This window comes from Castanea sativa, chromosome 3 (genome assembly GCF_040712315.1).
Source record: "Castanea sativa cultivar Marrone di Chiusa Pesio chromosome 3, ASM4071231v1".
NCBI lineage: Eukaryota > Viridiplantae > Streptophyta > Magnoliopsida > Fagales > Fagaceae > Castanea > Castanea sativa.
The window spans coordinates 6,094,653-6,118,111 of NC_134015.1; the positions used below are offsets into that span (position 1 = coordinate 6,094,653).

At 33.2% G+C, this 23,459-nt stretch overlaps 3 protein-coding genes across 3 annotated transcripts; 1 reads left to right on the top strand and 2 right to left on the bottom strand.

Moving 5' to 3' along the window:
* Positions 1–851: 851 nt before the first annotated feature.
* On the bottom strand, positions 852–2,146 carry LOC142628388 (uncharacterized). Its single transcript, XM_075802498.1, has 2 exons — positions 2,134–2,146; positions 852–2,092 (listed from the first exon to the last, which is right to left on the bottom strand). The coding sequence occupies exons 1-2, from the start codon at positions 2,144–2,146 to the stop codon at positions 852–854; spliced, it is 1,254 nt and encodes a 417-aa protein (XP_075658613.1).
* Positions 2,147–10,521: 8,375 nt separating this feature from the next.
* Positions 10,522–15,910, top strand: LOC142628389 (histidine kinase CKI1-like). The gene is made up of 6 exons (XM_075802499.1): positions 10,522–10,731; positions 10,930–11,589; positions 12,545–12,920; positions 13,421–13,995; positions 14,265–15,371; positions 15,686–15,910. Exons 1-6 carry the CDS (start codon positions 10,522–10,524, stop codon positions 15,908–15,910), a joined length of 3,153 nt encoding a protein of 1,050 aa, XP_075658614.1.
* A 2,788-nt stretch (positions 15,911–18,698) lies between these two features.
* On the bottom strand, positions 18,699–23,156 carry LOC142629936 (calreticulin-like). Its single transcript, XM_075803983.1, has 14 exons — positions 22,957–23,156; positions 21,906–22,013; positions 21,007–21,199; positions 20,645–20,903; positions 20,493–20,549; positions 20,358–20,405; positions 20,160–20,246; positions 20,019–20,076; positions 19,837–19,904; positions 19,631–19,726; positions 19,493–19,540; positions 19,303–19,332; positions 19,104–19,217; positions 18,699–19,014 (listed from the first exon to the last, which is right to left on the bottom strand). Exons 1-14 carry the CDS (start codon positions 23,060–23,062, stop codon positions 19,003–19,005), a joined length of 1,284 nt encoding a protein of 427 aa, XP_075660098.1. The 5' UTR covers positions 23,063–23,156; the 3' UTR covers positions 18,699–19,002.
* Between the last annotated feature and the right edge of the window lie 303 nt (positions 23,157–23,459).

The following is a 23,459-nucleotide window of genomic DNA, read 5'->3' on the forward strand; positions in this document are numbered from 1 at the left end:
AACTCCTAAAACGAAGTAATATATCTCTTCTAAGCTGCAACAACAGACTGCTCCAAATCAAACAATCACTTGGAATAGTACTTAGCCTAACTATGAACTCCATCAATAAAACATGAGAAAGAAACATCATAGGAAATGCTTTAGGATATATATGGTCCTTTAAAAGACAAAATATAGGAGTAGATAAGGAAATACTAATCACAGAATCATTACTAAAATAAAACATAAAATTACATAGGATCGAATCTAACTGGGAAGTTTAAAATGCATAAATGAATGACTGTTTGTTAAATTCAGAGTTTTTACTCCTAGAGCTGTAGATTTTGACTACAGGATGATTGCAAAAATATATAAAACTAAACTAATGATGTAAGTAATGTCAAGAATAAAATAGAAAGATGACTTATTTGGATAAAAACAGAAAGTCACACTAACAATCTCATCATAATGTTATAAAATGTGAAGGAGACCCATTGTTGACAGTCGTAATAATACATTCAATTCAGCAATAAAGAACTAATGCTCAACTGAAAAGGAAAATATTAAAATTAGAATTAAAAACAGACTTTTCTATTCTATAAACAATAATTGTGGATACAGAAATTACATGGGGCACATTGATAGATCAACTCTTTGCAAGGAAGACTACATTTGTGACATGTAGGGTGATCTTTAGTTTCCTCAATGAAAGAATGGGGGTGTCGGTGACAATCAAATGTTTAAGAGCCTCCTTACTTCCAATTTGGATATTCCCCGAGAATACATTTGGGATGTACAAGATAAGTGTAATCTGCGCAGTAGTAGAACCAATGGTTTGGGTTTCATTTTTTTTCACAAATATCACAATAATATTAACTAGAATCATCTTCAGCTGCAAAACTAAGAGTGAAGAGGTGCTCATGTTGTTCGTACCTTGTGGTTTGTGGTAGTGTCGCACATTTAAAGTCAAGTGCAAATTCACAACTGGTACAATGGAATACTAGATTTCTTTTAGCACCACAACTACTGCAACTCTGTTCAAAGCTTGTGTAGGAGAGGATGAGTTGGTGCTTATGACCTTTGTGGGTAAGTATTTCTAGGACCAAACTACATTGAACATCAAGGTGAAAGTAGCATGAATCACAATCGTAGAAGAAGCCATTACACCTCTGGTAACAGGCATCACACCGGGTCAGATTCTTTCGAAGGGTGAGTGGGTGTTGATGAAGCGGGTTTCGCTTTTTCATTGGTAAATTAGCACAAGATTTATGAAGAAAGAAGCTACACTTAGCACAACTGTAAAAAGGAGGGGAAATGACTCTTACGCACCCGTCACATTTTTCGTTATTGTGAACCTCCTCATCAGTGAGCTTTAAGTCATGCTCATGACTGAAGTGTTCAATTTCTGTGGCTATTTCAGTTCCGTGATCTCCCTCTTTGATTTTTTTGACTTTGTAAGCTGCCGCTAACTCAAAAGATTGATCCAGCTCTTCATCTTTGTTCTCCCCATCTTTAAGTTCCAGAAAATTTATGTCCGCTCTGTTTTCCGTGTCTATAGCACAATTGAGGTGGGCAACGAAATCGCATTTGGAGCAATAGTAAAGCCCATAGCGTGTGTCCACTTTTTGAACACAGAGTCGACAAAATCGGGAGTCAGATTCATGTAGTTCAAGAGAAGAATGGGTGATGTGGAGAGGGTGATTGTGACGTACAACTTCAAGTCTACGTGGGAAATAAGCACACTTACTATGAATCGATAAACCGCATGGATTACACAGATAAGGAATACCTTTGTCTTCTTTTATGCCACAAAGGTCGCAAGTGAACGCGATCAACTTCCAAAAGGGTGTCAATGGATGGTTGTGGAATTCAGCTTCGAAGGTGGGTAGTAAAGAAGCACATCTGGCGTGAACATTGAAGTCGCAACGGTAACACCGATAAGTGTATTCAATCTGAGATTCTTTACAAACTTTGCATTTGCTGTTTTCATTCTCTTCAGGATAATATGTGTATCCGTCAAAGAGAATAAGAGGATGGATTGGGTGCAAGGGATGGTGCAACCCAAGGGGTAGTTCTGCACATGATTTATGATGACAACCCACAAATTTGCATTCTTCACAACTGTAGCTGGGACCGAATACTGATTCCCAAAACCCGCGACATGCATAACCTCTTCTGTCGTCTTGGTTGAAGACCAAGGGATGCTCTGGATGGCAAAAATGTTGAAGCGGCTCCATCAGATCTTGTATGACATGCAGAGTCACAGACAAAATAACATCCAATTTGCTTAGAGAAAAAAGAAAAACATGACTTATTAATACAACAGGGGCTGGTACGTACACTGAATCAAAATCTATATCATATCATATAAAGAGGAAAAGAAACAGAGAGAGAGAGAGGGAATTAGAGTTTTATCAAAAATCCAACAATACCAATTAGATTTAAAGAATATCGCACTTCTCCCGCTAAGCTTATAAATGATGAAGATGATGATGATGATGGTCGCTGGTTGGGGTTGTTGAATTTGGACCAATTGTGAATGTTTAGTTGTAAGATTGATGAGTTGGGGATTCTAAGCAAAATGGGGGATGGATGCTGATGCTGATGCTGATGCAGAGTGTGTGTATTTTCAATTTGTGGGCGTGAGTGAGTGAAGAGTGAAAGAGTGACAAATACATCTAAACAAAATCAGGTGTTTGAGTTTGTTTGGGTTCAAAAATTAAAGTGGCAATGTCAATTTTGGACTGAAAATTGGAAAGTCATTGTTTGAAAGGTTTGGATTGGAGACTATGGAGACTATTGAGGTGGCGCAATTTTTTGTTGGCTGATATAAGGAGTTGGTGGTTCGGTTTCCGTAATTTGTAGTAGTAATGCTTATTTAAATTTAAATTAATTATCATAAAAGCATACTATATCATTGTTTTTTTTTTAATTATTATTTAAAAGGAGGAAGCCAAGATTAGAAACATAAAAATATTGAGAGAGATAACGGCTTTTTTTCTTTTTCTTTTTTTTTACAAAAAAATACTTGTATAACTTTTGCCAAATAATGTAACTTTCTATAGGATAAAATTAATGTTTGATAGGGATCTAGTTGTTCAAGTTAGATGTTAGGTAAGTTTTACAAATTTTTCTTTCTTCGTAATAATGGTATGCTAAACCCACTATTGAATTTATTTCTTTTCTACCGTCGTAATGCTCACCGAATATTTAGATGATCTATCATTCTCGTCAAATATCAAGATAATTAGGCATTAAAAACTCACTCATTTTTGAAGTGCTCTTATACTCTTCTTTTTTTCTTTTTTATTTGTATTCTCAAATATAATAAACGAATAACCTTATAGATTTAACAATAAATATAAATCCATTGTAGTGAAATTGTGTATGTGATTAGCCCATAATAGATATTTGATACAATTGTTTGTAAAAAAAAATATATGTGTATATATATATATATATATATATAGATTGATAACATTTGTGAACTAATGCAAACTATCTCACCTTTAATATGAGACAAAATGAATATTTGATGGAGATTAGGTTCAAGTTAGACTTTGGGTAGCTTTTACAAAAGTTATATTGCTCGGTACTTTTTTTGGGGGGGTTACATGATAATGGTTTGCAAAAGCTACGGTTGGAAAAAAAAATTCCTTTCCAACCATTATTATACTAACCAAATATTAAGATGATCTATTATTCTTATATAATACCAATCTGATTGGGCATTAGCAACTCACTTGCTCTTTAGCTTTTTGTTTTTGTGTTCTCAATTATACTAAAGGACTAACCTTTTAGATTTAACATTAAGAAAAAACTTAGGTATAATACCCTAAGTGAGATTCATTAAGTTCCCTAATTAAATTCAAATACATGGTTGTATTAACCAATAAAATACAATCAGTTATTATTATTTCCAATGACAATTAAATTCAATGCAATGATGCGTTTGAATTTAATTGAGGAATTTAACATACAACACCTACGGTACTATATATAAGTTTTACTCTTAATAATAAATGACAATTGATTATTTTGAAATTTTGCGTGTAAGAAAACTATAATTGATATCAAATAAATACATGGATTAAAGGAAAAGGTGATTTATAAAGTTTAATGGAGTGATATAACTTTAATCAAAGCTACAAAAAATTTAACATATACCAAACAATTTAGCAGTAATATATCTCAAAAAATATGATATTAATTTAAGTGCAATAAAAGTTTACTACATTTAACATCTATATGACAAATTTTAAGCAAGCAAAAAAACCTATTTATGACCATCGTGCACCCTTGGTGTAGTGGTCACTCCACAAGTATAAAATGCTTGTGGGTATTGGAGGCAAGAGTTGGGGTTTAAGTCTCCGGGAGAGAGTTTCACACACATATACACTTAGATTAGGCTAGAGTAGAAATTTTATCTTGTAAAAAAAAAAAAAACCTATTTATGAATTGCAATAGAAAAACACGTATATGAACAAATTTGTTGAAGCAATTAATGATACTTACGGCAAGAAGAATCCAATTTTAGCTTCAAAACACACCTAGGTAAGCCTCCAAGTTAGCCTCAAATTTCAATTTTGTTATAACTATGTTAATGTGGAATTCATCTGCAACTTCCACTATATATAGCATTGTTATCAATCTTACCAAATAAGAAATGCATTCTCTATCTCAAAAGAATCTCAAAAGAAAACCAAACAAGGAAAGAACAAAATAAGGAAATAAGCAAGGTATTATTCTTGCTTGCCATAATTTCAAAACAAAAAGTTAATATTCTAAACTTGAAACTTATCTTTCATGTATCCAAATCTATTAAAAAACATCGTCTATAAAAATTTTCAATCTTTATATGCTCAAACTTTACTAGTAGACTAGTATGTAGTCTCATACATATGCACAGATATAATAAAAAAAATCATAATTATATAATTCAAATATAAATTTTTTTTTTTAGAAGATGTTCAAATTATACAAACTTACACTTTTTTTTTAAATCATACATTTCTAAAATATGTAATGGTTTCTCATTTTATATATATATATGATTTATAATTTAATTGGTTTTAGACTTTTCGGTTTTTGCACCCAATAATTCAATTGCCACAAAAATTAAAATTTAGATGGACACGTGGCAAAAATTTGGACTTCAATTGAAATCCAATTTAGAATCTAATGGAATTTGGATTTTTCGATTTTTACATTCAATAATTTAATTAGTACTAAATTAAAAATTAAATGAGACACGTGGCGCAAAATTGAGAATTGTGAATCATGCTTTGTCAACCTTCCATTTGCATTGAGCCACCAAATCTTGACAAAACATGTTAATATATAATTTTAAGAATTTTCTTTTATCTCAACATATGATGCAATAGATAACATAATATAATTTTCATTCATTCGAATTATTTGGTGCCTTTAGTTCAAGATAACTTTCATTTGCTCTAAAGAAGTTGTTTTGTTCCTAGGGTTCACTAGCACACTAATGGCCTCTTAATAAAAAAACTGGTAATAATAAGATAGTAATTGAGTGATCATAGATTAATGCTAATTGTGGCATATTTGTAATAGATAAAAGTCATATTATATTATTACATAATAATTCTTTGTCACTTAAGAGATATGACCTAATTAATTTACTGTAGTTTGAGTACATTTTAAGTTATTCTTAGTTAATTTAACTTGTTTCTTTCAAAAAACTATAGTTCCGTTTAATACTTTTGCTTCAATACATTTTAAGTTATTATTTACATAATCATGCTTTCTCACTATAGGTTTTATGATTGAAGTAGTATTTGAAAGGCATGAAGAATATTATGTCCACCACCCCCCCCCCCTTCCCTCTTTCCATTTTCTTTCTTTTTGAAAAACTCAAGTATTACACTGATGTGGTAAAAAAAAAAAACATGATCCTTCATTATTATGATGCTCTTTCATGAAATTAGAATACCACAATTATTCATTTATTTAAAAACATAAAAAGAAGAAAGGCAAAAGGGAAAAAGAAGAAGAAGAAGGAATCTATGATCTATAAGAAATCTTACAATATTTCTTCAATTCTTAATATTCTTTTATAACAATCAAGAAAATAACAAACAACATCAACACAAAGATACTTTGAAGAAGTGGACTTCTTTTTCTTTACATAAAATCGAGTCAATCAAATTTAAAAATTATGTGTACTTTGTTTTTTTGAAGAAGTATCTGTTCTTTCTTCTGTAAAGGGGTTTGCATAATTCAAATGCCAAACAAAGTATAAAGAGATTCAACGTCTTTATTTGTAATAATTATTAATAAAGTATATTGTTTTTAAAGGATTGAGAACAATTCTTTTTCTTTATATAGAATCGACTCAATCAAATTTAAAAATTATATGTATACTTTGTTTGTTTGAAGAAGTATATTGTTCTTTCTTTTATAAAGAGGTTTGCATAATTCAAATGCCAAGCAAAGCATAAAGAGATTCAACGTCCTTATCTGTAATAATAATTAATAAAGTATATTGTTTTTAAAGGATTGAGAAGGACACTTCTTTTTCTTTATGTAGAATCGACTCAATCAAATTTAAAAATTATATATATAAATATATATATATATATATATATATATATATATATATATACTTTGTTTGTTTGAAGAAGTATATTGCTCTTTCTTTTGTAAAGGGGTTTGCATAAATCATATGCCAAGCAAAGCATAAAGAGATTCAACATCCTTATCTGTAATAATAATTTTTTTTAAGTATATTGTTTTTAAAAGATTGAAAAGAAGGACAATTAGATCTTTTCATGTTGTGCTATATATTTTATCCAAGTTAACGGCAAACTTGGTGTCGGGGTGCAAAGCGTAACAAGGATTATAGTTTTGAGTGCAAAACGTGCATTTGAAAAGTTTTGAGTGCAAAGTGTAATAAAATATATAGTTCAGGTTGGTAAAATATAATTTCCCCTTTAAAAAAATTGTTTAATGTCCATTGAATTGGCATACACAACCTAAGAATCAATTGAAGTTAATGCATGTAACTACTCAATCAACATTTTTTATTATTATTATACTTTGCTTGTTTGAAGAAGCTTATTGTTCTTTTCTTTTGTAAGAGGGTTTCCATAATTCTAATGCCACTTAAAGCATAAAGATTTTGAATGTCCTTTTCTCAAGGGGGAAAAAGCAATAAGAACTTGAGAAGTGTATACGTAGTTCAAGAACACGCTCATTTTTCAACTACCGATACTTTTGAGAATTGTTTTACAATTTGATTTAGTGTGAATGCTTCATGAAGGAGGAAATGATACCAAAAAGAAAAGTTTCACGTAATTCAATCATCATAGTGAAACAAGTTGATACCAAGGATAAAGTTGAGGCTATAGACCATCATTGATATTGATTGAATTACTAAAGCAGCTAAACAGTGAGAACTGAGAAGAATCGTACAAATATTAAAGAAAGAGTTACTTACATTAGTTGCACAGGGCATGCTTTCATGTCTTTTAGTCAAAATATGAAAGAGCAACTATGCTCAACTTTACTCAGCTAAACCTTACCAATTAAAATGGGGTGGCTCTAAACATCTTAATCAACTAACTGAGACATTACATATACATAGGCCTTCAGCTTTTCATTGACTTCCTGATTGACTTAATGGATGAGTTGATGAAACTGTTCCCAGCAGCAAGATCTCTATCAAAATCATCATCACCATTTACCGAATAGCATATGTTCATTCTGTAATTCCAATCTCATATCTCTCGATTAAATATGCAATTAACATAATTTGCTAGGCTACAATTTCACGACCAATATCCAACAGATATCAGATAAAAAATAAATAAATAAAAGGGACTACAAGAATTATTTGCAGTGGCACTCTCAAATAATTCTTGAAGTTCAAAATATGTCCTACGATCCTATTATATTGGAATTATACAATTAAAATTTAATATTTATTTGCTATACGGCTAGAAATTTCTGGTGTACGGTGCCCTGATCAATTGCTTGTTTGCAGAAATGGGAGTTTTGGCTATAGTGGGTGCTCTTTGGTAGATGAGTACAGTCTGCAGGTTATTGAAAATGGCAATGTGCCCTTTATTTTCCTAAAAAGAAATTGGAAAGCAATAAATAAAGAAAAAGAGAGTATTTGTATTAATTAGGTAATAAGTTTGAAGACAATAACATTTAATGATATTTTTTTAATTATTAAATCTCTCATAATTTATGATGTAAAAAATATGTAACTTAATATATATATATATATATATATATATATATGCCTATTCTCGTAAAAGAGGTTTGTTCCCTCAATTATACTACTTTTTTTTTTTAGAAACAAACACACATACAAGAAGAAGAAAAAAGATTCTAACACAAAGGCATATAACAAACTCAAATTATACAACCTAGTGACTATTGGTTTTCATGTTAATTTTTATATCCAAAATGAAATAAACTAAATAATTTATCTATATGTTATTAATGTGACATCTATCAGACTTATATAGTAAAATGGACAATAAATTTAACATTTTCATTTTGAAAAATAAAGTTTTAAAAGAACATTACTGTCTTTCAAATAGAAATATCCAAAGTTTTTAAAATTAAGCTCCTTTATTTAAACTATATTGAAAGAAAAATATTGACTTTTTATATAAAAAAATATTACGTTATAATAATTATCAATAAACTTTTTATTGTTTTGAAATAGTATTATATTTTGGGACTTCCAAATAATATGGAATAGAAAAACCAATAATACGATTGTTATTAAAAATAAAAATAAAAATAAAAACCAATAAAATGGGAGGGAGATTGTTTTTATAGATTTGGCTACTTAAATTTACGGTGGCAGAATGGAGAACCTCTATAAGATTACCTTCTTTGTCTAATTCCTCTCTGTGGTGGGCCTCACGTTTGCCTAAGTTGACTTGAAATTACTCTTTTTTTTTTTTTAGGAGATTTGTAATTACTCTTGACCCAATAGTTTCATTTTATGGGCTTGTTTTTGTTTCTCTATTTTTGGCCCACTTAGATTTTAACTTCTTTAGTATTATTTCCCACCAAGATTTGCGGGCTTTGATTTCTCACAATTTTCTCATTAGTTGTTACTGACTGCTCGTTTATCTCTTGGTTTACCAACAAATTTTTTTTTTTTTTTCATTTTTAGATTTCCTTTCAAACTCTTTTTTCACCAATTTGCTCTCTAATCTACAAGAATATAGAGAAACAGAGAAACAGAATCTCTTATTTGGTGAATTTGGAAGTACACGTTGTATTTCCATGCACTTATTTATATAACGTTTGCCCTGCTCCTTGTTACACTGGATTTAAGCCTCACAGTTGCTGAAGAATATTTGATATTCTGTTTATAGCAGATTGCACTAGATTTTCTCTCACTCTCTCTCACTCTCTTCCATTTCTACTATGAACTTTGGTCATTTTCCACATTGCTAGATTGGTTGCTCTGATTTCAATTGCTTTCAAAGTAAGTGTACAACTAAGTCTTGTTGATAATGTCCATTTCAATGCCATGGTTGCACCATGTTTTATTATTACCTTTTGACATGTATTTTCATGGATTAGTCTTTCTTCACTTACATTCCAACTTCTCATTTAATTATCATATACTGTTATTGAGACCTTTTTCAGTAGATTATTGAAAAATAAATAAATACTAGTGATGGGTACTAATTAGCACTTTTTTCATTTATTCATTCTCTTGATCATTTTTAAAGAAATGTAACTCTGCAGAAATGTATTTGGCATTTTATAGAATTTTAGCAAAGTTTCTATGAAAATAAGAAAATATCTATTTTTTTTCTTTTTCACATTCAAAATTAAGAGCCAATAGATCATTGAAAACAACCCAAATAACAAAAAATTCTTATTTTTGAGATGCAGATTAATTATTTCAATCACAACTTTTGGATTTGGATTCTGCTGTCATTGTCAGTCTATCAAAAATGGATTTTTTTTTTTTTTTTAATTTATAATTGATCATTCTTCCCATCCTGCACTTGTTTGTAATGGTGGTAGATGTGACATTGTAAATAGTTAGATCAATATTGCCATATCTTTTCAATGAAAATAATTGTTACTCAATATGATTGTTCTGAATAATTAGATATATTAATGAGCTGAAGTGTAACACATCATGACAATTATGGTTCAGCAACCAAAAGTTGGTCATATGACCTGTTATTTTGTTAACCATTATCTAATACTCACATTTGCCATGAAATGCAGATATTAAACCACAACTTTCAGCCATGAGAGTGAAGTCCTATCCAATGAACTTCTGCTCAACAATAATTTGGCGGCCAATTTGTTTTCTGGTCATTCTAGTAATTCCCTCCACAAACTTTAGCATTCTTGACGCACTTATATTGTTTTGAAACTAAAACTTATTCTTAATTTTGCTCAAATAAGAAAAATATTTTCTTTTATATCAGTGCTTTTATTTGCAACAGTTTAAACTTACACATTTTATCATTAAAAACTTGGCAGGGATTTTCTGGTTTCATGATATCAAGGTTGTGTGTCATGATCAAACTAACTGAAGAAAGTATAACAGCAGAATCACTCGAATCACGCAACAACTCGTCTTTAAGAATTGAAACAGCAGCAAAATTGCTAGTTCCTTTAAATTCATCAACAATGAATTTTGCAAGAGCTCTAAGTTCATCACTAAATGGAACTGAAATATCATATGGTGTCATCCAAGCAAAGGCCAGTGTTTTTATTGATGGCAGAGTTTGTGTTTTTACTTCTTAGTTTCCTTTTCCTTTGAAATGTAATCAGATTCAAGGAAATGTGACAGCTCTTTTGATAATCAAGCATTTGGAAACTTTCTAAAATTTGAAAATTTGCAATGCATAATGATAATGTGTCTAGAACATATAAACTAATTCTTTTGTTCATAATTTCTTGGCTTTTTAATTATATTTTCAGGTTGCACCAACATTATTTATAGCACTTACAACAATTCCATATTTATCACATGCTTCTTATATTGGACTAGATGGCTTAATGGTCTCACTTTACAAAGATGAGGATCAAATGCTAGCAGTATTTTCCAACACTTCATCTCCTTTAAACTGGTATGCTCAGCCAGTGGACCGGGACAATGGGAAGTTATATGGACAAGCAATAGCTGCAGACCTTATGGCCACTACAAATTCAAGCTGGATTCAACAGGCCTTAAATAGTACAAGTGGCTATTCTTGGTTAGGAAAAGCATGGAGCAAATCTCAAGATAGCATATTTCTTAGTGCTGTGGCTGTGGATGGTAGAGGTGTGGTTTCCTTTGGTTTGCCTGCAAAAGTGGTTATCGACCATTTTTCAGCTTTGGACTTTCATGGTGGTAATTTTCACTTGGCTACAAAAGATGGGAAAGTGATTATACAAACAAGCCTACCAAATGCACAGATAATGGTAAGCAATAATACTGTTTTGGTGCAAATGGTGAATTCAAATGGAGACCCTACAGATCAAGTAGCTAACTTCTCATGTGAGTCTGATGATGGCGGGTCAAAACATTTTGATGGGAAAGTTTCAGGAATGAAATACACATTTTATTGCTCTACGCTTGAGATTGCTGGAGTTGAAACGGTATAATTTTTGCTACTTTTTTCAGGCAACATCTTATTTATGTTTAAGAGATTTATGTGAATTTTAAAATGAAAAATGCTATAGAAATTAGATATTAGTATCAGAATACGTTTTCAACTCAACATGGCTTATCTTGGATTTCAAAGAAGAATTATCGCTATTTGTTAGTTTTTAAGTTTTCCGTTGTCACATTGATTGGTGTTTACACTAGTCTGCTAAGAGCACTATGTTTCATATAAAATAATATTTTGTTTCTTAATCTTATGGGGTAAAAGATTTTGGAGATTTTGGCTACTTGCTTACACTATCAAAAGTGATATGTGACAAAGATCCAAAGAGTTTAGCAAATTATAAGACACATATTACATTTTTGGTTATTGTTGATATGGGGTGTAAACCCCTTCATTGTTTCAAGTATCTCTCCTACAATTGGATTTAGATTTAATTCTGTTATGTTCCAGTCATTATCAGTACATTATCACTTCCTTTGATCCACTGTCAAATCAAGTTTATGTCATTGTGCTGGTGCATCTATCTGCCCAATTGACTCTGTATTTACCAAGACAATTTCAGACAAAGTAACCACCATTTGACTACATGCATGTTATATGATAAAGTAAGACTGCAACTCATCCTCACTCATACAATTTATCTGGAGTTCTATCTATACTCATTTATTTCAACACAAAAAGGAAAGGACATAATTTGCTCTATTCTTGACTAACAGCTAATGTTCCTTTTTATATCCTTTAATTTGAAAATAACGTCAAACTCATCTAAGACTTTATAATTAAAAATAATTTTATTCCACAACTTGACAAAAAAAAATACATCTTAAATTTTACATAATGAAGTTTACAAATGCATCTAAGACATGAAGATTTGCCATCTATGACTAATAGTATAATTTGGCAACTATAGTTCATTTAGATATGTACTATTTTTTTTCCCTCAGGTATATGTCTTGGCTTATCCCACCAACAGATTAGTGAGCCTTGTCCATCAGAACAGCAAGCTTTCGTTCACACTTCTTTTGCTTCTGTTTGTTTTTATGGTTATCTCGCTTTCCATCTTCTTGTTCTTAATAGTTAGAGCTGCGAAACGAGAAATGTTCTTATGTGCTGCCCTCATTAAACAAATGGAATCGACTCAACAAGCAGAACGCAAGAGTATGAACAAAAGCCATGCCTTTGCTAGAGCAAGCCATGATGTACGTGCTTCTTTGGCGGCTATCACTGGTTTGATAGAGCTTTCTAATCAAGATGCCAATCTTGACTCAGTTTTAGCAACAAACTTAGCACAGATGAATGATTGCACAAAAGACCTCCTTGGTAACTATTATGCTCATTCTATTTACTCTTTGCCACCCTAATAAAGTATTAACCAAGGTCATCAACATAGATCAATTCCAAGGAGAAGTGTATATTGCACCACATGCTTCAGTACTTGTTTATAAATAATTTGGAACTTTAGGGATGTGTAGAACATTTAAATAATTTTTTAAGCATATTCAGTAACTTATACTTATTTAATTCAATGCATTGACATATATGCATGTTATTATATTAATTTTATCAATGACCCAAGTGTTTGTATCTGACATTTGCTTAAATTATCTCTCAACTAAAATTTTATATATGTGGCAGAAAAATTTCTCTTCCTTAATTTTCTAATGGAAGTTACTTTCTCAATAATATACTCGATAGCCAATCAGACTCAAGATTATTTGAATTATCAACCAGTTCTTCAAATTTTAGCAATAGAAGATGAACTATTTGGCATGGAGAAACTGCTCATCTTAAAAGTCATTTTATTTATAAAAATGGTTCAGGCTTATTGAATTCAGTTCTGGATACAAGTAAAATTGAAGCTGGAAAGATGCAGCTCCAAGAAGGAGAATTCAACTTGGCTCAACTCCTCGAGGATGTAGTGGATATGTTCTATCCTATGGCTATAAAGAAAGGCATTGACATTGTACTTGATCCTTGTGATGGCTCAATAGCTAAATCTTGTCATGTTAGAGGTGACCGAGGAAAGCTTAAACAGATCCTGTGCAACTTGCTTAGTAATGCTGTTAAGTATACAACTGAAGGGCACATCACAGTTCGTGCCATGGTCCAGGAAACAAGTTTTGAAAATGCCATAATTGCTTCCAATAGTCATCTTGTATTGGAGTACTTGTCACGGTTGTGTTACAAGAACAAAAAAGGTTTAAATGATTTGGTTGCCTTTCATACAGCTCAACAAGAACCCAATCTCACAGAATTTGTCATTGAGGTGGATGATACTGGCTTGGGAATTCCTAAAGACAAGCAAAAATCTGTATTTGAATACTATAATCAGGTTACAGAAACAGCTTCAGGTCAAGAAGGATCTGGTTTGGGCCTTGGTATTGTTCAATCTTTGGTAAGCAATTCAAGTAATACCTAGTTAATGCACTGAAGTTTTTCCTCCTTTTGGACATGGATGTTGCTTTGGTTTGTTGTTGTCCAACCTTTAATTAAGGTCTTTCTGTTTTATACTCTGTCTGCTTTTGAATGCAAAGTGGATCTATTTTTACTTCTGGAATTAGCAAAAGGTTACCCCAATTTGTGAAATGATGGGCCGTATAATTGCTTTTAAGCTGACACATGCATTTGACTAAATGTTTTTGTGTTTGTGGCTTTGTGCTCTAGGTGCGTCTAATGGGTGGAGATATAAGAATTGTTGATAAAGAGCCTGGTGAAAGAGGCACTTGCTTCAACCTCAATATCAAGCTTCCTACATATAAACCGGAGTCAGCAGACACTGAAGGAGAATTTCCTAGAGTGCACAGTGATCGCCATTCAAACGGATTTCAATCTTTTGCATCACTTCGGTCCCCTTCACCTAAATTAGAAGGATCTCATGTGGTACTTCTTATACAAGGCGATCAACGGAGGAAAATCTTGATGAATTACATAGAAAGCTTAAACATAAAAGTGTCCTATGTAAAGCAAGGGAAAAATCTATTATCACATCTGGAGAAAATAAAGCACAAGTTGGACCTTTCCTATTTCAGTTTTTCAGAGAAAACCCAGATGGGTTTACTTGATTATATGGGCAAATCTGCATCTTTGAGCTCTGATTCAGGTTCAATTGATGGGCCCTCATGCATCAAGGATGGTAGTGACCATGTTCCACTGCCTTACAGAAAGATCAACTCCAAAAGTTCACCAGGCATCATTCTGATTGTGATTGATGCCAGTGCTGGTACTTTCTCTGAACTATGTTCAGCTGTGTTTAACTTCAGGAAGGACATTCAAAATTCACGGTGTAAGGTTGTATGGTTATATCATCCAAATGTGCATGGAACTCATTCAAGAGAGCCTCCATATGATCATATTGTATACGAACCATTTCACGGGTCACGCTTATATCAAGTACTAGGACTGATACCTGAACTAAGAAAATGCAACTTACCAAGGTTGATAGACCATAATTCCTCAAATGAACTTGACTGTGAAGATATGCAGTTGGGGATGCCTCATTCTCATCACAGATCACTCAAGCAAATAGTGATTCATAAACCTGATGAGAAAATCAGTGATATGCCTTTGAATGGAAAGAAAACTCTGGTTGTTGAAGATAATACAGTGTTGCGCAAGGTGACTATAAAAAAACTTTGTAGTCTTGGTGCAGAGGTAGAGGTATGTGTGAATGGAAAAGAGGCCTTTGATCACATCTGCAAAGTCTTAACTGATCATAGAAAGGGAGGACACTCCAATTCTCTCCCTTATGACTATATTTTCATGGATTGTGAGGTAATTTTACAAAACTCATCTCAATTTCATTTTCATTTAAAAATAGAAACTTTCCATCTTTGGTAACTCATATTTATGGAGAGTTTTGGAATAAAAGCTATAGACCTTGTATCTGCTATGATCTGACCAAACTGAATGACTTCCCAGGACTAACAAATACTATATGCCTGTGTGGTAACTACTTCCTAGTATCTCAAATTTCAAGCTTTAACAAGTTCTGTCGATCTGTTTAAAGATTGCTTAAATAATATTTTGCAGATCCATAATGCCTTTCATTTCTACATAACAGAATTTGTATTTTGTTCTTATTTCAGATGCCAGTAATGAATGGATTGGACGCTACAAAACTGATAAGGATGGAGGAACAACACTATGGCATCCATCTACCTATTATTGCTTTGACAGCCCATGGAGAGTCAGAGAAAATAAGCAAGATGCTTGATGCAGGGATGGATATCCATTTAATTAAGCCATTAAAAGAGGACAAGTTGTTGGAAGCAATCAGATCTATCAACAATAAACGTTTAAACTATTCTTGACATTAGTTATTCTTTTGGATCAGATCATAGTCACTAGCCATCATTTTTTGTTCAATTTGTAAATATAAAAGTGTTTGGGTTCCATATTTCTTCGAATAAAAGTATATGTCCAGATTTTTTTATCAGGGCCTATTTTTCATTTGTGAGTATCACTCATTGTTAATGGATGATAATGGTTATGTGCTGATTGACTTCCCTGGATGATAATCTGTCTTAGATGTGGTCTGCCTTATGTGATTACTAGAAAATGTGTCACTAACACTTCCCTCGACACACTAAAATCTCTACTTCTGTGACTATTAGAAATGAGGTGTTCAGTGTTCTTGAATTCTCACACACCCTAATGATTTTCCCCACCCAAAAAAATAAAATCTTGGACAGCAGGTTTTATCTGCATTTTCTTAAATAAAGAGGATTCCATGGCCTTATTTGAAGGGACTGGTGTTTTTTCTCTAATTTAGTATATTTTGGTCACCTTACCGGCTTACCCTATGCTCTCCCTCCATCTCCATCTATTCCAAACATAGGGTAACCAATTGTCATGTAAACAAACAAAACAAGAACAATCAAGCTTATTCTATGGTTCCTCATCAACCAACATGCAAGATTATGGAATGTACAAATAAAATTTTTAAGAGTCTTCCTTAGAAGCTAACCATGCATATATCAAAGGAAATCAGAGATAGTACTACTATATATTAAAGCTTCACCATGAGTGTTAACTCACCAAGTTGGGACATTGGAGGCCCCATGATTGTCCAACTTCACCAATGCTTTTTAACAAACAAATTACACCGACTGTCAAATTGTTAATGGACAAGAAGTTTGCTTCATAAAGTCGCTACCAATTATGTAATTTGAAGAGCTAGCACCATTTGAAAGGCACAGAGTTGTTTTTTTTTTTCTTTTCTTTTTTCATTTTTTTCCCCTTACAATCAATGCGACGAGGGATTTGAAACTAAGTTCTTTACATGGGATACATTGAGATACAAGATTCTTGACACACAAAATTAGTTTGTTATTTATACTAGTCGTAAACCTGCGTGATACGCAGAAATGTTTGAAATTTCATTTTTTTTGTTAATTGAAATGAAAATAGTAGATGAGACTTAAAAGTGTTAGTCTCAAACCCTTCTTAAAATGATGTGATTATTTTCTAACAAATTGTAGTTGGTACAATAAATAAGATTTTCAAAATTAAGCTATCTATATTTGTTATTCGAGAATGTTTTAAATTTAGTAAGTTTTTTTTTCCCATTCAAGTAAACATAATGCATTTTACCTTCAATTATTATATAAGGTGAGATATTTTTTAAATAATGTAATGTGGTTAGAATTTTTTTAATGCTCCTTACAACGATTCATCATCTATATGTATTGAATGACCTAAAAGAGGAAGCAGAAATAAGTAAATCTATCACTTATGTTAGGAAAAAAAATACAAGACTTTATTAACATAAAAATAAATAAATAAATAAAATATTTATCAAGAACCTACCAACATTACCTTAACACTTGAGAATGTGAAATAGTTGTCAATGAAGTAGTTTCTCTTTTTACGCAAATATTTCCTCTCAAAGCATCGTAGAAGCAGATCGAATGGACTAAAATTGACTAAAATGAACCGAACAAGACGGAATGGAGTGAAATGGACCGACTAGATCAAATTCAACCATAAATGGACCGAATAGATTGAAATGAACCTAATAGACTGGACTGAATTGAGGTGGATGGAATATAAGACCAAACTAAACCAAAATGCTATGCTAATAATGTGGCTCAATAAGAGTGTGGGCCTAACAACAATTAACACTTCAACTTATATTAATAGATAATTAACTACAGAATTTCCTCGAAGCACAACGCAAAGTGCTATTTCATCTGCTATTTTTAAGAAAAAATGTTCAATGGGTCCCATTACTGATTTCCCTCAAAACATTAACGCTGGCTATTGGCTATAGAATCCTCACACAACATCTTTTGGAAAATTGTCTTGCTTTGTAAAAAGAAATATTTATCTTTTCATTGCAGCAAACAGAATTTGTTTCATCTATAAATTTTTTTTTTTTTTCGGAGCAAATTGTTTCATTGGGGTGCAGTCAGAGCTGAAATTGGATCATAACACGGCCCCATTTCTTAAGCCAACAGGCCTTGGCAGAAACTACTCGTTCACGGAGACAAGTGACGTACTATTTACCTTTGCTTATCATTCTATTCTCAACCGTAGATCGTACGTTAAAAAACTGTATTTGCAGGCTTTTTTTGCTGACAATATTTATCTACTTGGTTAAGATCTATTGATGTTTTGAGGTTGGAAATACGAATGATTCATGTTTTCAGAATACCCATGATGGTCCAAATTCATTATGTGGTCGCCAGGGAACTCTTAAGGCTAATGAAGCTTCACCACCCTCATGTAAATGCCTCAATTTTACTTTTTCCACTTCCACTATTTGGGGCCAATAGCATATTGTTACTGTTGTTAGGATAAAGAAGTAATTTTAGTATTAGGTTTAAATTCAAACCAATAACAACTAACCATCTGTGATTTGTTGTAAAAATGTTATGAACATAGCATCTCGGAGAAAAGAAAAATGACAGTCCAGACTCCACAGAGTATATCAATATAGTTGGAACCACATTGTCAAAAGACTCAAAACAACATCACAGAGCTTTTTTTCTTGAGAAAGAAAGGTGTTTTATTCTAAGCAGGCAACAATGGGGTTCCCTGGTGGAATGATTTGCCACATTACCAAAAATATAAAGCATAAGTTCATTAGCAGGTTGATTCATCTAAAGAAATTTAAATTTAATGGTAAATGTAACATAAATACTAGAAGCCAAAATCCAGTAGGACATTTTTGCCATCAAATGCCAAAACTACTTCATAATTGTGATGATAAAACACAGACATTATCCTCTTTGATCTAATGGCTCAAATTGTCTGAAAGAGTTAAAGCAATAAGCCATGAAGTTTTGCTTTAAGCCTTCAATCGTTTTCTAAGAAAAACCTCCTATTACTAAAAATAAACAAGGAAAATTTTTTTGGACCACTTCATGCCCAACCTTTATGTCCAGAACCCTCAAGTCCCTTACAGTTCATCCTGCAAACACAAAGCACGTGAAAAATATCAATACACAGTTTAACAAAATAAAAATGGTACAGTTTCATTAAGAGGGAAAGAAACCCTACATGTTTCTCATCTTCCTTGGTTTCAACCTCAGCCTCGTCTTTGCTTTCATCCTTGGATTCAACATCAGAATCTTCACCTGCTTCATCTTCGGCATCATCATCGTCATCCTCAGCCTGAAAAAACAGATTGGCAGAATTAGGACCACAGTAAACATTGCAGTTTCATAATTTCCAAAAATCAGCTTGCTTGTAGACTTACATCAGAATCAGCTGGATCTTCCTTTGCTTCCTGGTAAAGAATTAAATTCAAGAGTTAGGAAGGAGCAAAGAAATAAGTACAAATACAAGCAAAATGAATGAAATAATCTTCAGCATTTTGAACTGCCATGGGCAAATAAATTGAACTTTAAAAGCTTTCTTATGACAGAATATATGGGCAAAGAGTGTACCTCCTCCTCTCTCTTCTTCTCAGCCTCATCAAATGCTGCCTTCTCAGCCTGCAAAATCAATATATCTCAGTCAAATTTCACCTTCAACAGAACAGATTCTAGTGTAGATTCAAAGATAAGAAGGAAAATGCAACTTACATCCTTGTACTTGCCCCAGGTGTCTTCTGCTAACTGCTTGGCATACTCTGCATCATCAGTAATCAAGACATTGCTGAACAAGGTACCAGATTTCACCTGCCAAGTTACACATCTTGCTTGTGAGAAATTAAGCTGGCGTGCAACCATAATAGTAACCCTCCCCTCCCCCGCCTTGCCCCAAAAAATATAATTTAAAAATAAATTACCTGCCACAGTTCAATGCCAACATACTTCAACTTGGGGAAGACATATAGGTCTGGATCATCCTTGAAATCTGCTCAATAACAAAACTAATGAGTATTACTGAATACCATTAACAACAACAGACTAATAGGGCATCACAGCACATCATTATGTGATTTGTAGATTTATATAATAAGCAACAAACCTGGGTTGTCAATCAATGGTGCCTTCCATTTCCCCTGGTAGTTGGGGTTCTTAATTTTCTGCATGGAGGTGGGGCAAAGTTATCAATAAGCACGTTCTAAATCACAATACACGTAAAAACTGGTACTAGAAATCTACTAACCTTTGCCTTCCATGGGCCCTTGTACTCAGGGTTGGCAATGGTTGGGGGTGTCCACTCACCATCTTCCTCATCATCCCAGTCTTCGGGCTGAAACAAACCATCTTGTTAGTAACTACACTTCTATTTCTTGCCCAGTAAAACGCAATCAATAACTACTACATCATAAATATTTTGAATAACAGGAAATTCAGTGTCTACCTTCTTGGCATCGGTATCAGGAATTTCCTTTGGGATGTCATCATAGCCCTATAAATGCAACAAATGAGTCAGATTTAATGTGATTTGTATAAAACTATACAGAAATTAAGACCTTTACGAATTTAGGATCAGTACCTCTGGCTTCTTGTCTTCAGGATCAGGAATGTACTCTTTGTCATCCCAATCTTCTGGCTGTCAACATTAATACAGTTGGGACAACATCAATATCTGAAACCCAAAAAGAAAAGCTAAAGTAAAAGTCAGACTGAGCATGAATGAGTAATTACTTTCTTGGCCTCGGGATCCTTGATTTTCCTTGGAGGGAGAAGATCCCAATCAGAGTAGAGACTGCCGGTTTGCTTCTCCACATTGTCAATTAGAATGGTGTAGGTGGCATCTGGCTTGAGGATAAATGTATAGACGTGAGTGAGTTGGTCGGTTTCACATGGAACATCCTTCTTGATCAAGTGGTTTGTTTCATTGTAGTTGAGAATAGCATGCACTTTCTTGGTGGAGTAGCCACAGATATCTGGGCCAAACATGATACTGCAGAACAAACAATCATCGTATACCAAATCAGCAAATTTCAACAAAAATCACCAAGCCATAGTCCAAAAGAAAATGCCAAAATGGGAATTTTATTATCGACCTGTATGGGGTGTCACCACCGAATTTCTTTTGGTCAATTCCATCACTGAGAAGTTTCATGTACCCACCACCACAGTCAAGCTTCTGTTCATGCTTGACGGCAAATTGGAAGACTAGAGTCTTATCCTTGTTGCTGAATTCAGGGAACTCAGCTGAAATAGCAAAGAATCTATAGTCTTCGCTTGTCTGAATACCTGTAAAGATGTTTAGAAATCTTAGCATGTGACGGTATATTGAAAATGCTAAAGATCAACTTAATAGGGGTGGCAAAATTTGACACGACCCGCGAACCCGACACGACACGACACGAAATTAGCAGGTTATGGGTTGAGGCTTAACGGGTTCGTGTCATATTCGGGTTGACACGACTAACCCGTTTAATAAATGGGTTGGGTTAGTGTTGAACATATAGAACCTGTTTGACCCGTCTGACCCGTTTAATTAAATGATATTTTACCAATATACCCTTCAAACTCTAGGTATATAAACTTATTAGTTGTTGTGATTTATTTTCTTTGACATATTGTGATTGATTATTTGTGATATTGGGATATTCTTTAATTTTGAATGATTATTTGTGATGCAGTTACTCGTTAGTTCTGAATTTTATATTAAAAATATTTATTTGTTTGTTTTTTCATTATTTTTTATTTTTTATTTTGATAAAATCTGATAAACAGGTCGACACGACTGACCCGTTTAATAAATGGGTCGTGTTAGGGTTGAGAAATCTTGACCCGTTTAATAAACAGGTCGGGTTAGTGTTGACCTATGTAGTCGAATACTCATGACTTGACACGACACGAACCCGACACGCGAACACGAATTGCCATCCCTACAACTTAACACATCAAATTTTACTCCAACACACACAAACATCATTTGAATTTGAAAGGGTACCTTTGATATCAGGGTTTCCGGTCCATTTCCCGGAGGTGTAGTTCCATTCTCCAGCCGTGTTCTCATCTTTCTTCCAATCGGATTTAACCCACCGACTTTCCCATCCGTCTTCAGTATATACATTGCACATACAACACATGGAAATCAGTAACAAGAAATCTCAACATACAAGAGCAAAATGAAAACTCATCGACACCAAAGCAAACAGTTTTCATTAGTCATATTCCAAGTTTCCATGAAATCGGTATGGTCCCCACATGTATGTGGATGAGGAAGAATATACAATTATACACAAGATACCAATTTTCTCATATCCATAACAATGGAATATCTAAGATTCTTTATACCTTTTTTTTTATCGACATTGACTAAGGCTTGATTCTTATGGTAGACCCGATAATTGAGCTAAAGCTCATTGAAAAATATCAAAGATTCAATACTTTCGCTCTCTTTTCTTGTAAATCTACCTATTATTTATTCATTTTTGGTAAATCACACACGCATCCTATGGATCTCGAACCCACATTTCATCAAAATGCAAGGCTTGTCTATGTTTATGAATTTTCTGCCTCTTAAAAGATACACTCGTACATACACAATATATATCTGCGTATTTATATATATAATTATTAATTAAGCACTCTCAATTTTCAATTAAAACATATATATATACACACACACTCAAAATCAATCTCAATCATTTCAAATATACCTATTTAAGTTACAGAAAACAATGTACACGCAAATCTAGCTTAGATATACTCATAATCATTCTCAATCATTTCATTTCCAAGATCATGATCCTGATGTTGACCGAAATTACCGCATTTTGACCATTTCAAAATTCGAAAGCGAAAATGTGGAATTTTTTTTCACAGATCTAGTCCAAAATACTAATCTAAACAATAACATTTAAGCAAATTCGAATGCAAAACCACTAGATCGGATCGAACCGAAATTGAGAGCGAGTATCGAAATCTAGATAGAGAAAATGTGAGCAATGAAATGTATAGATAGAGCTAGAGAGAAAGAAAGAGAGAGAGAGAGGTACCGTCGAAGCGTTCTTCGAAGAAGACTTTAGCGGAGGCGATGGAGAGGAGAGAGAGGAGGAGGAGTAGAGAGAGAAAGCTAGGGTTTCTTCGGCCCTTAAACGCCATTGCTGTGGCACTCAAAGCTAGAGAGAGAGAGAGATACAGAGAAAGCTACAGAGAGAGAGCTCTGTGAGGGACTAATATAGGGGTTGAAATCCATGTTTTTGCCATATATGGCCAGGTTAAAATAGTAAATTTGTATATTGTAATTGCTGAGGTGGATATAAATTGATGACGTGGAGGAATATCTCTCTGACGCGTGGAAATGCTTGTCATTGCTATGACGTGGCGGATTTGGATTGGTGGCTCCGCGAGATGTGGAGGCTCTTATTGGATGAGACACGTAGGGAAAGTGGTTTACTGAGAGATTACGGAAATGCCCTTGGGCTTACGGGTGGCGTATACTACAACGGAATTGACACGTGGCGTGATTGTAGTGGTGGGTACGTAGCAATTGGACCCG

Coding starts and splice junctions, on each gene's coding strand:
- LOC142628389 (XM_075802499.1), top strand. CDS start 10,522: ATGATCAAACTAACTGAAGAAAGTATAACAGCAGAATCACTCGAATCA. Junction 12,921..13,420: donor TTGCACAAAAGACCTCCTTG/GTAACTATTATG, acceptor AAAATGGTTCAG/GCTTATTGAATTCAGTTCTG. Junction 15,372..15,685: donor ATATTTTCATGGATTGTGAG/GTAATTTTACAA, acceptor TTCTTATTTCAG/ATGCCAGTAATGAATGGATT.
- LOC142629936 (XM_075803983.1), bottom strand. CDS start 23,062: ATGGCGTTTAAGGGCCGAAGAAACCCTAGCTTTCTCTCTCTACTCCTC. Junction 20,550..20,644: donor AGGATCCCGAGGCCAAGAAA/GTAATTACTCAT, acceptor TAATGTTGACAG/CCAGAAGATTGGGATGACAA. Junction 20,077..20,159: donor AGGGCCCATGGAAGGCAAAG/GTTAGTAGATTT, acceptor ACCTCCATGCAG/AAAATTAAGAACCCCAACTA.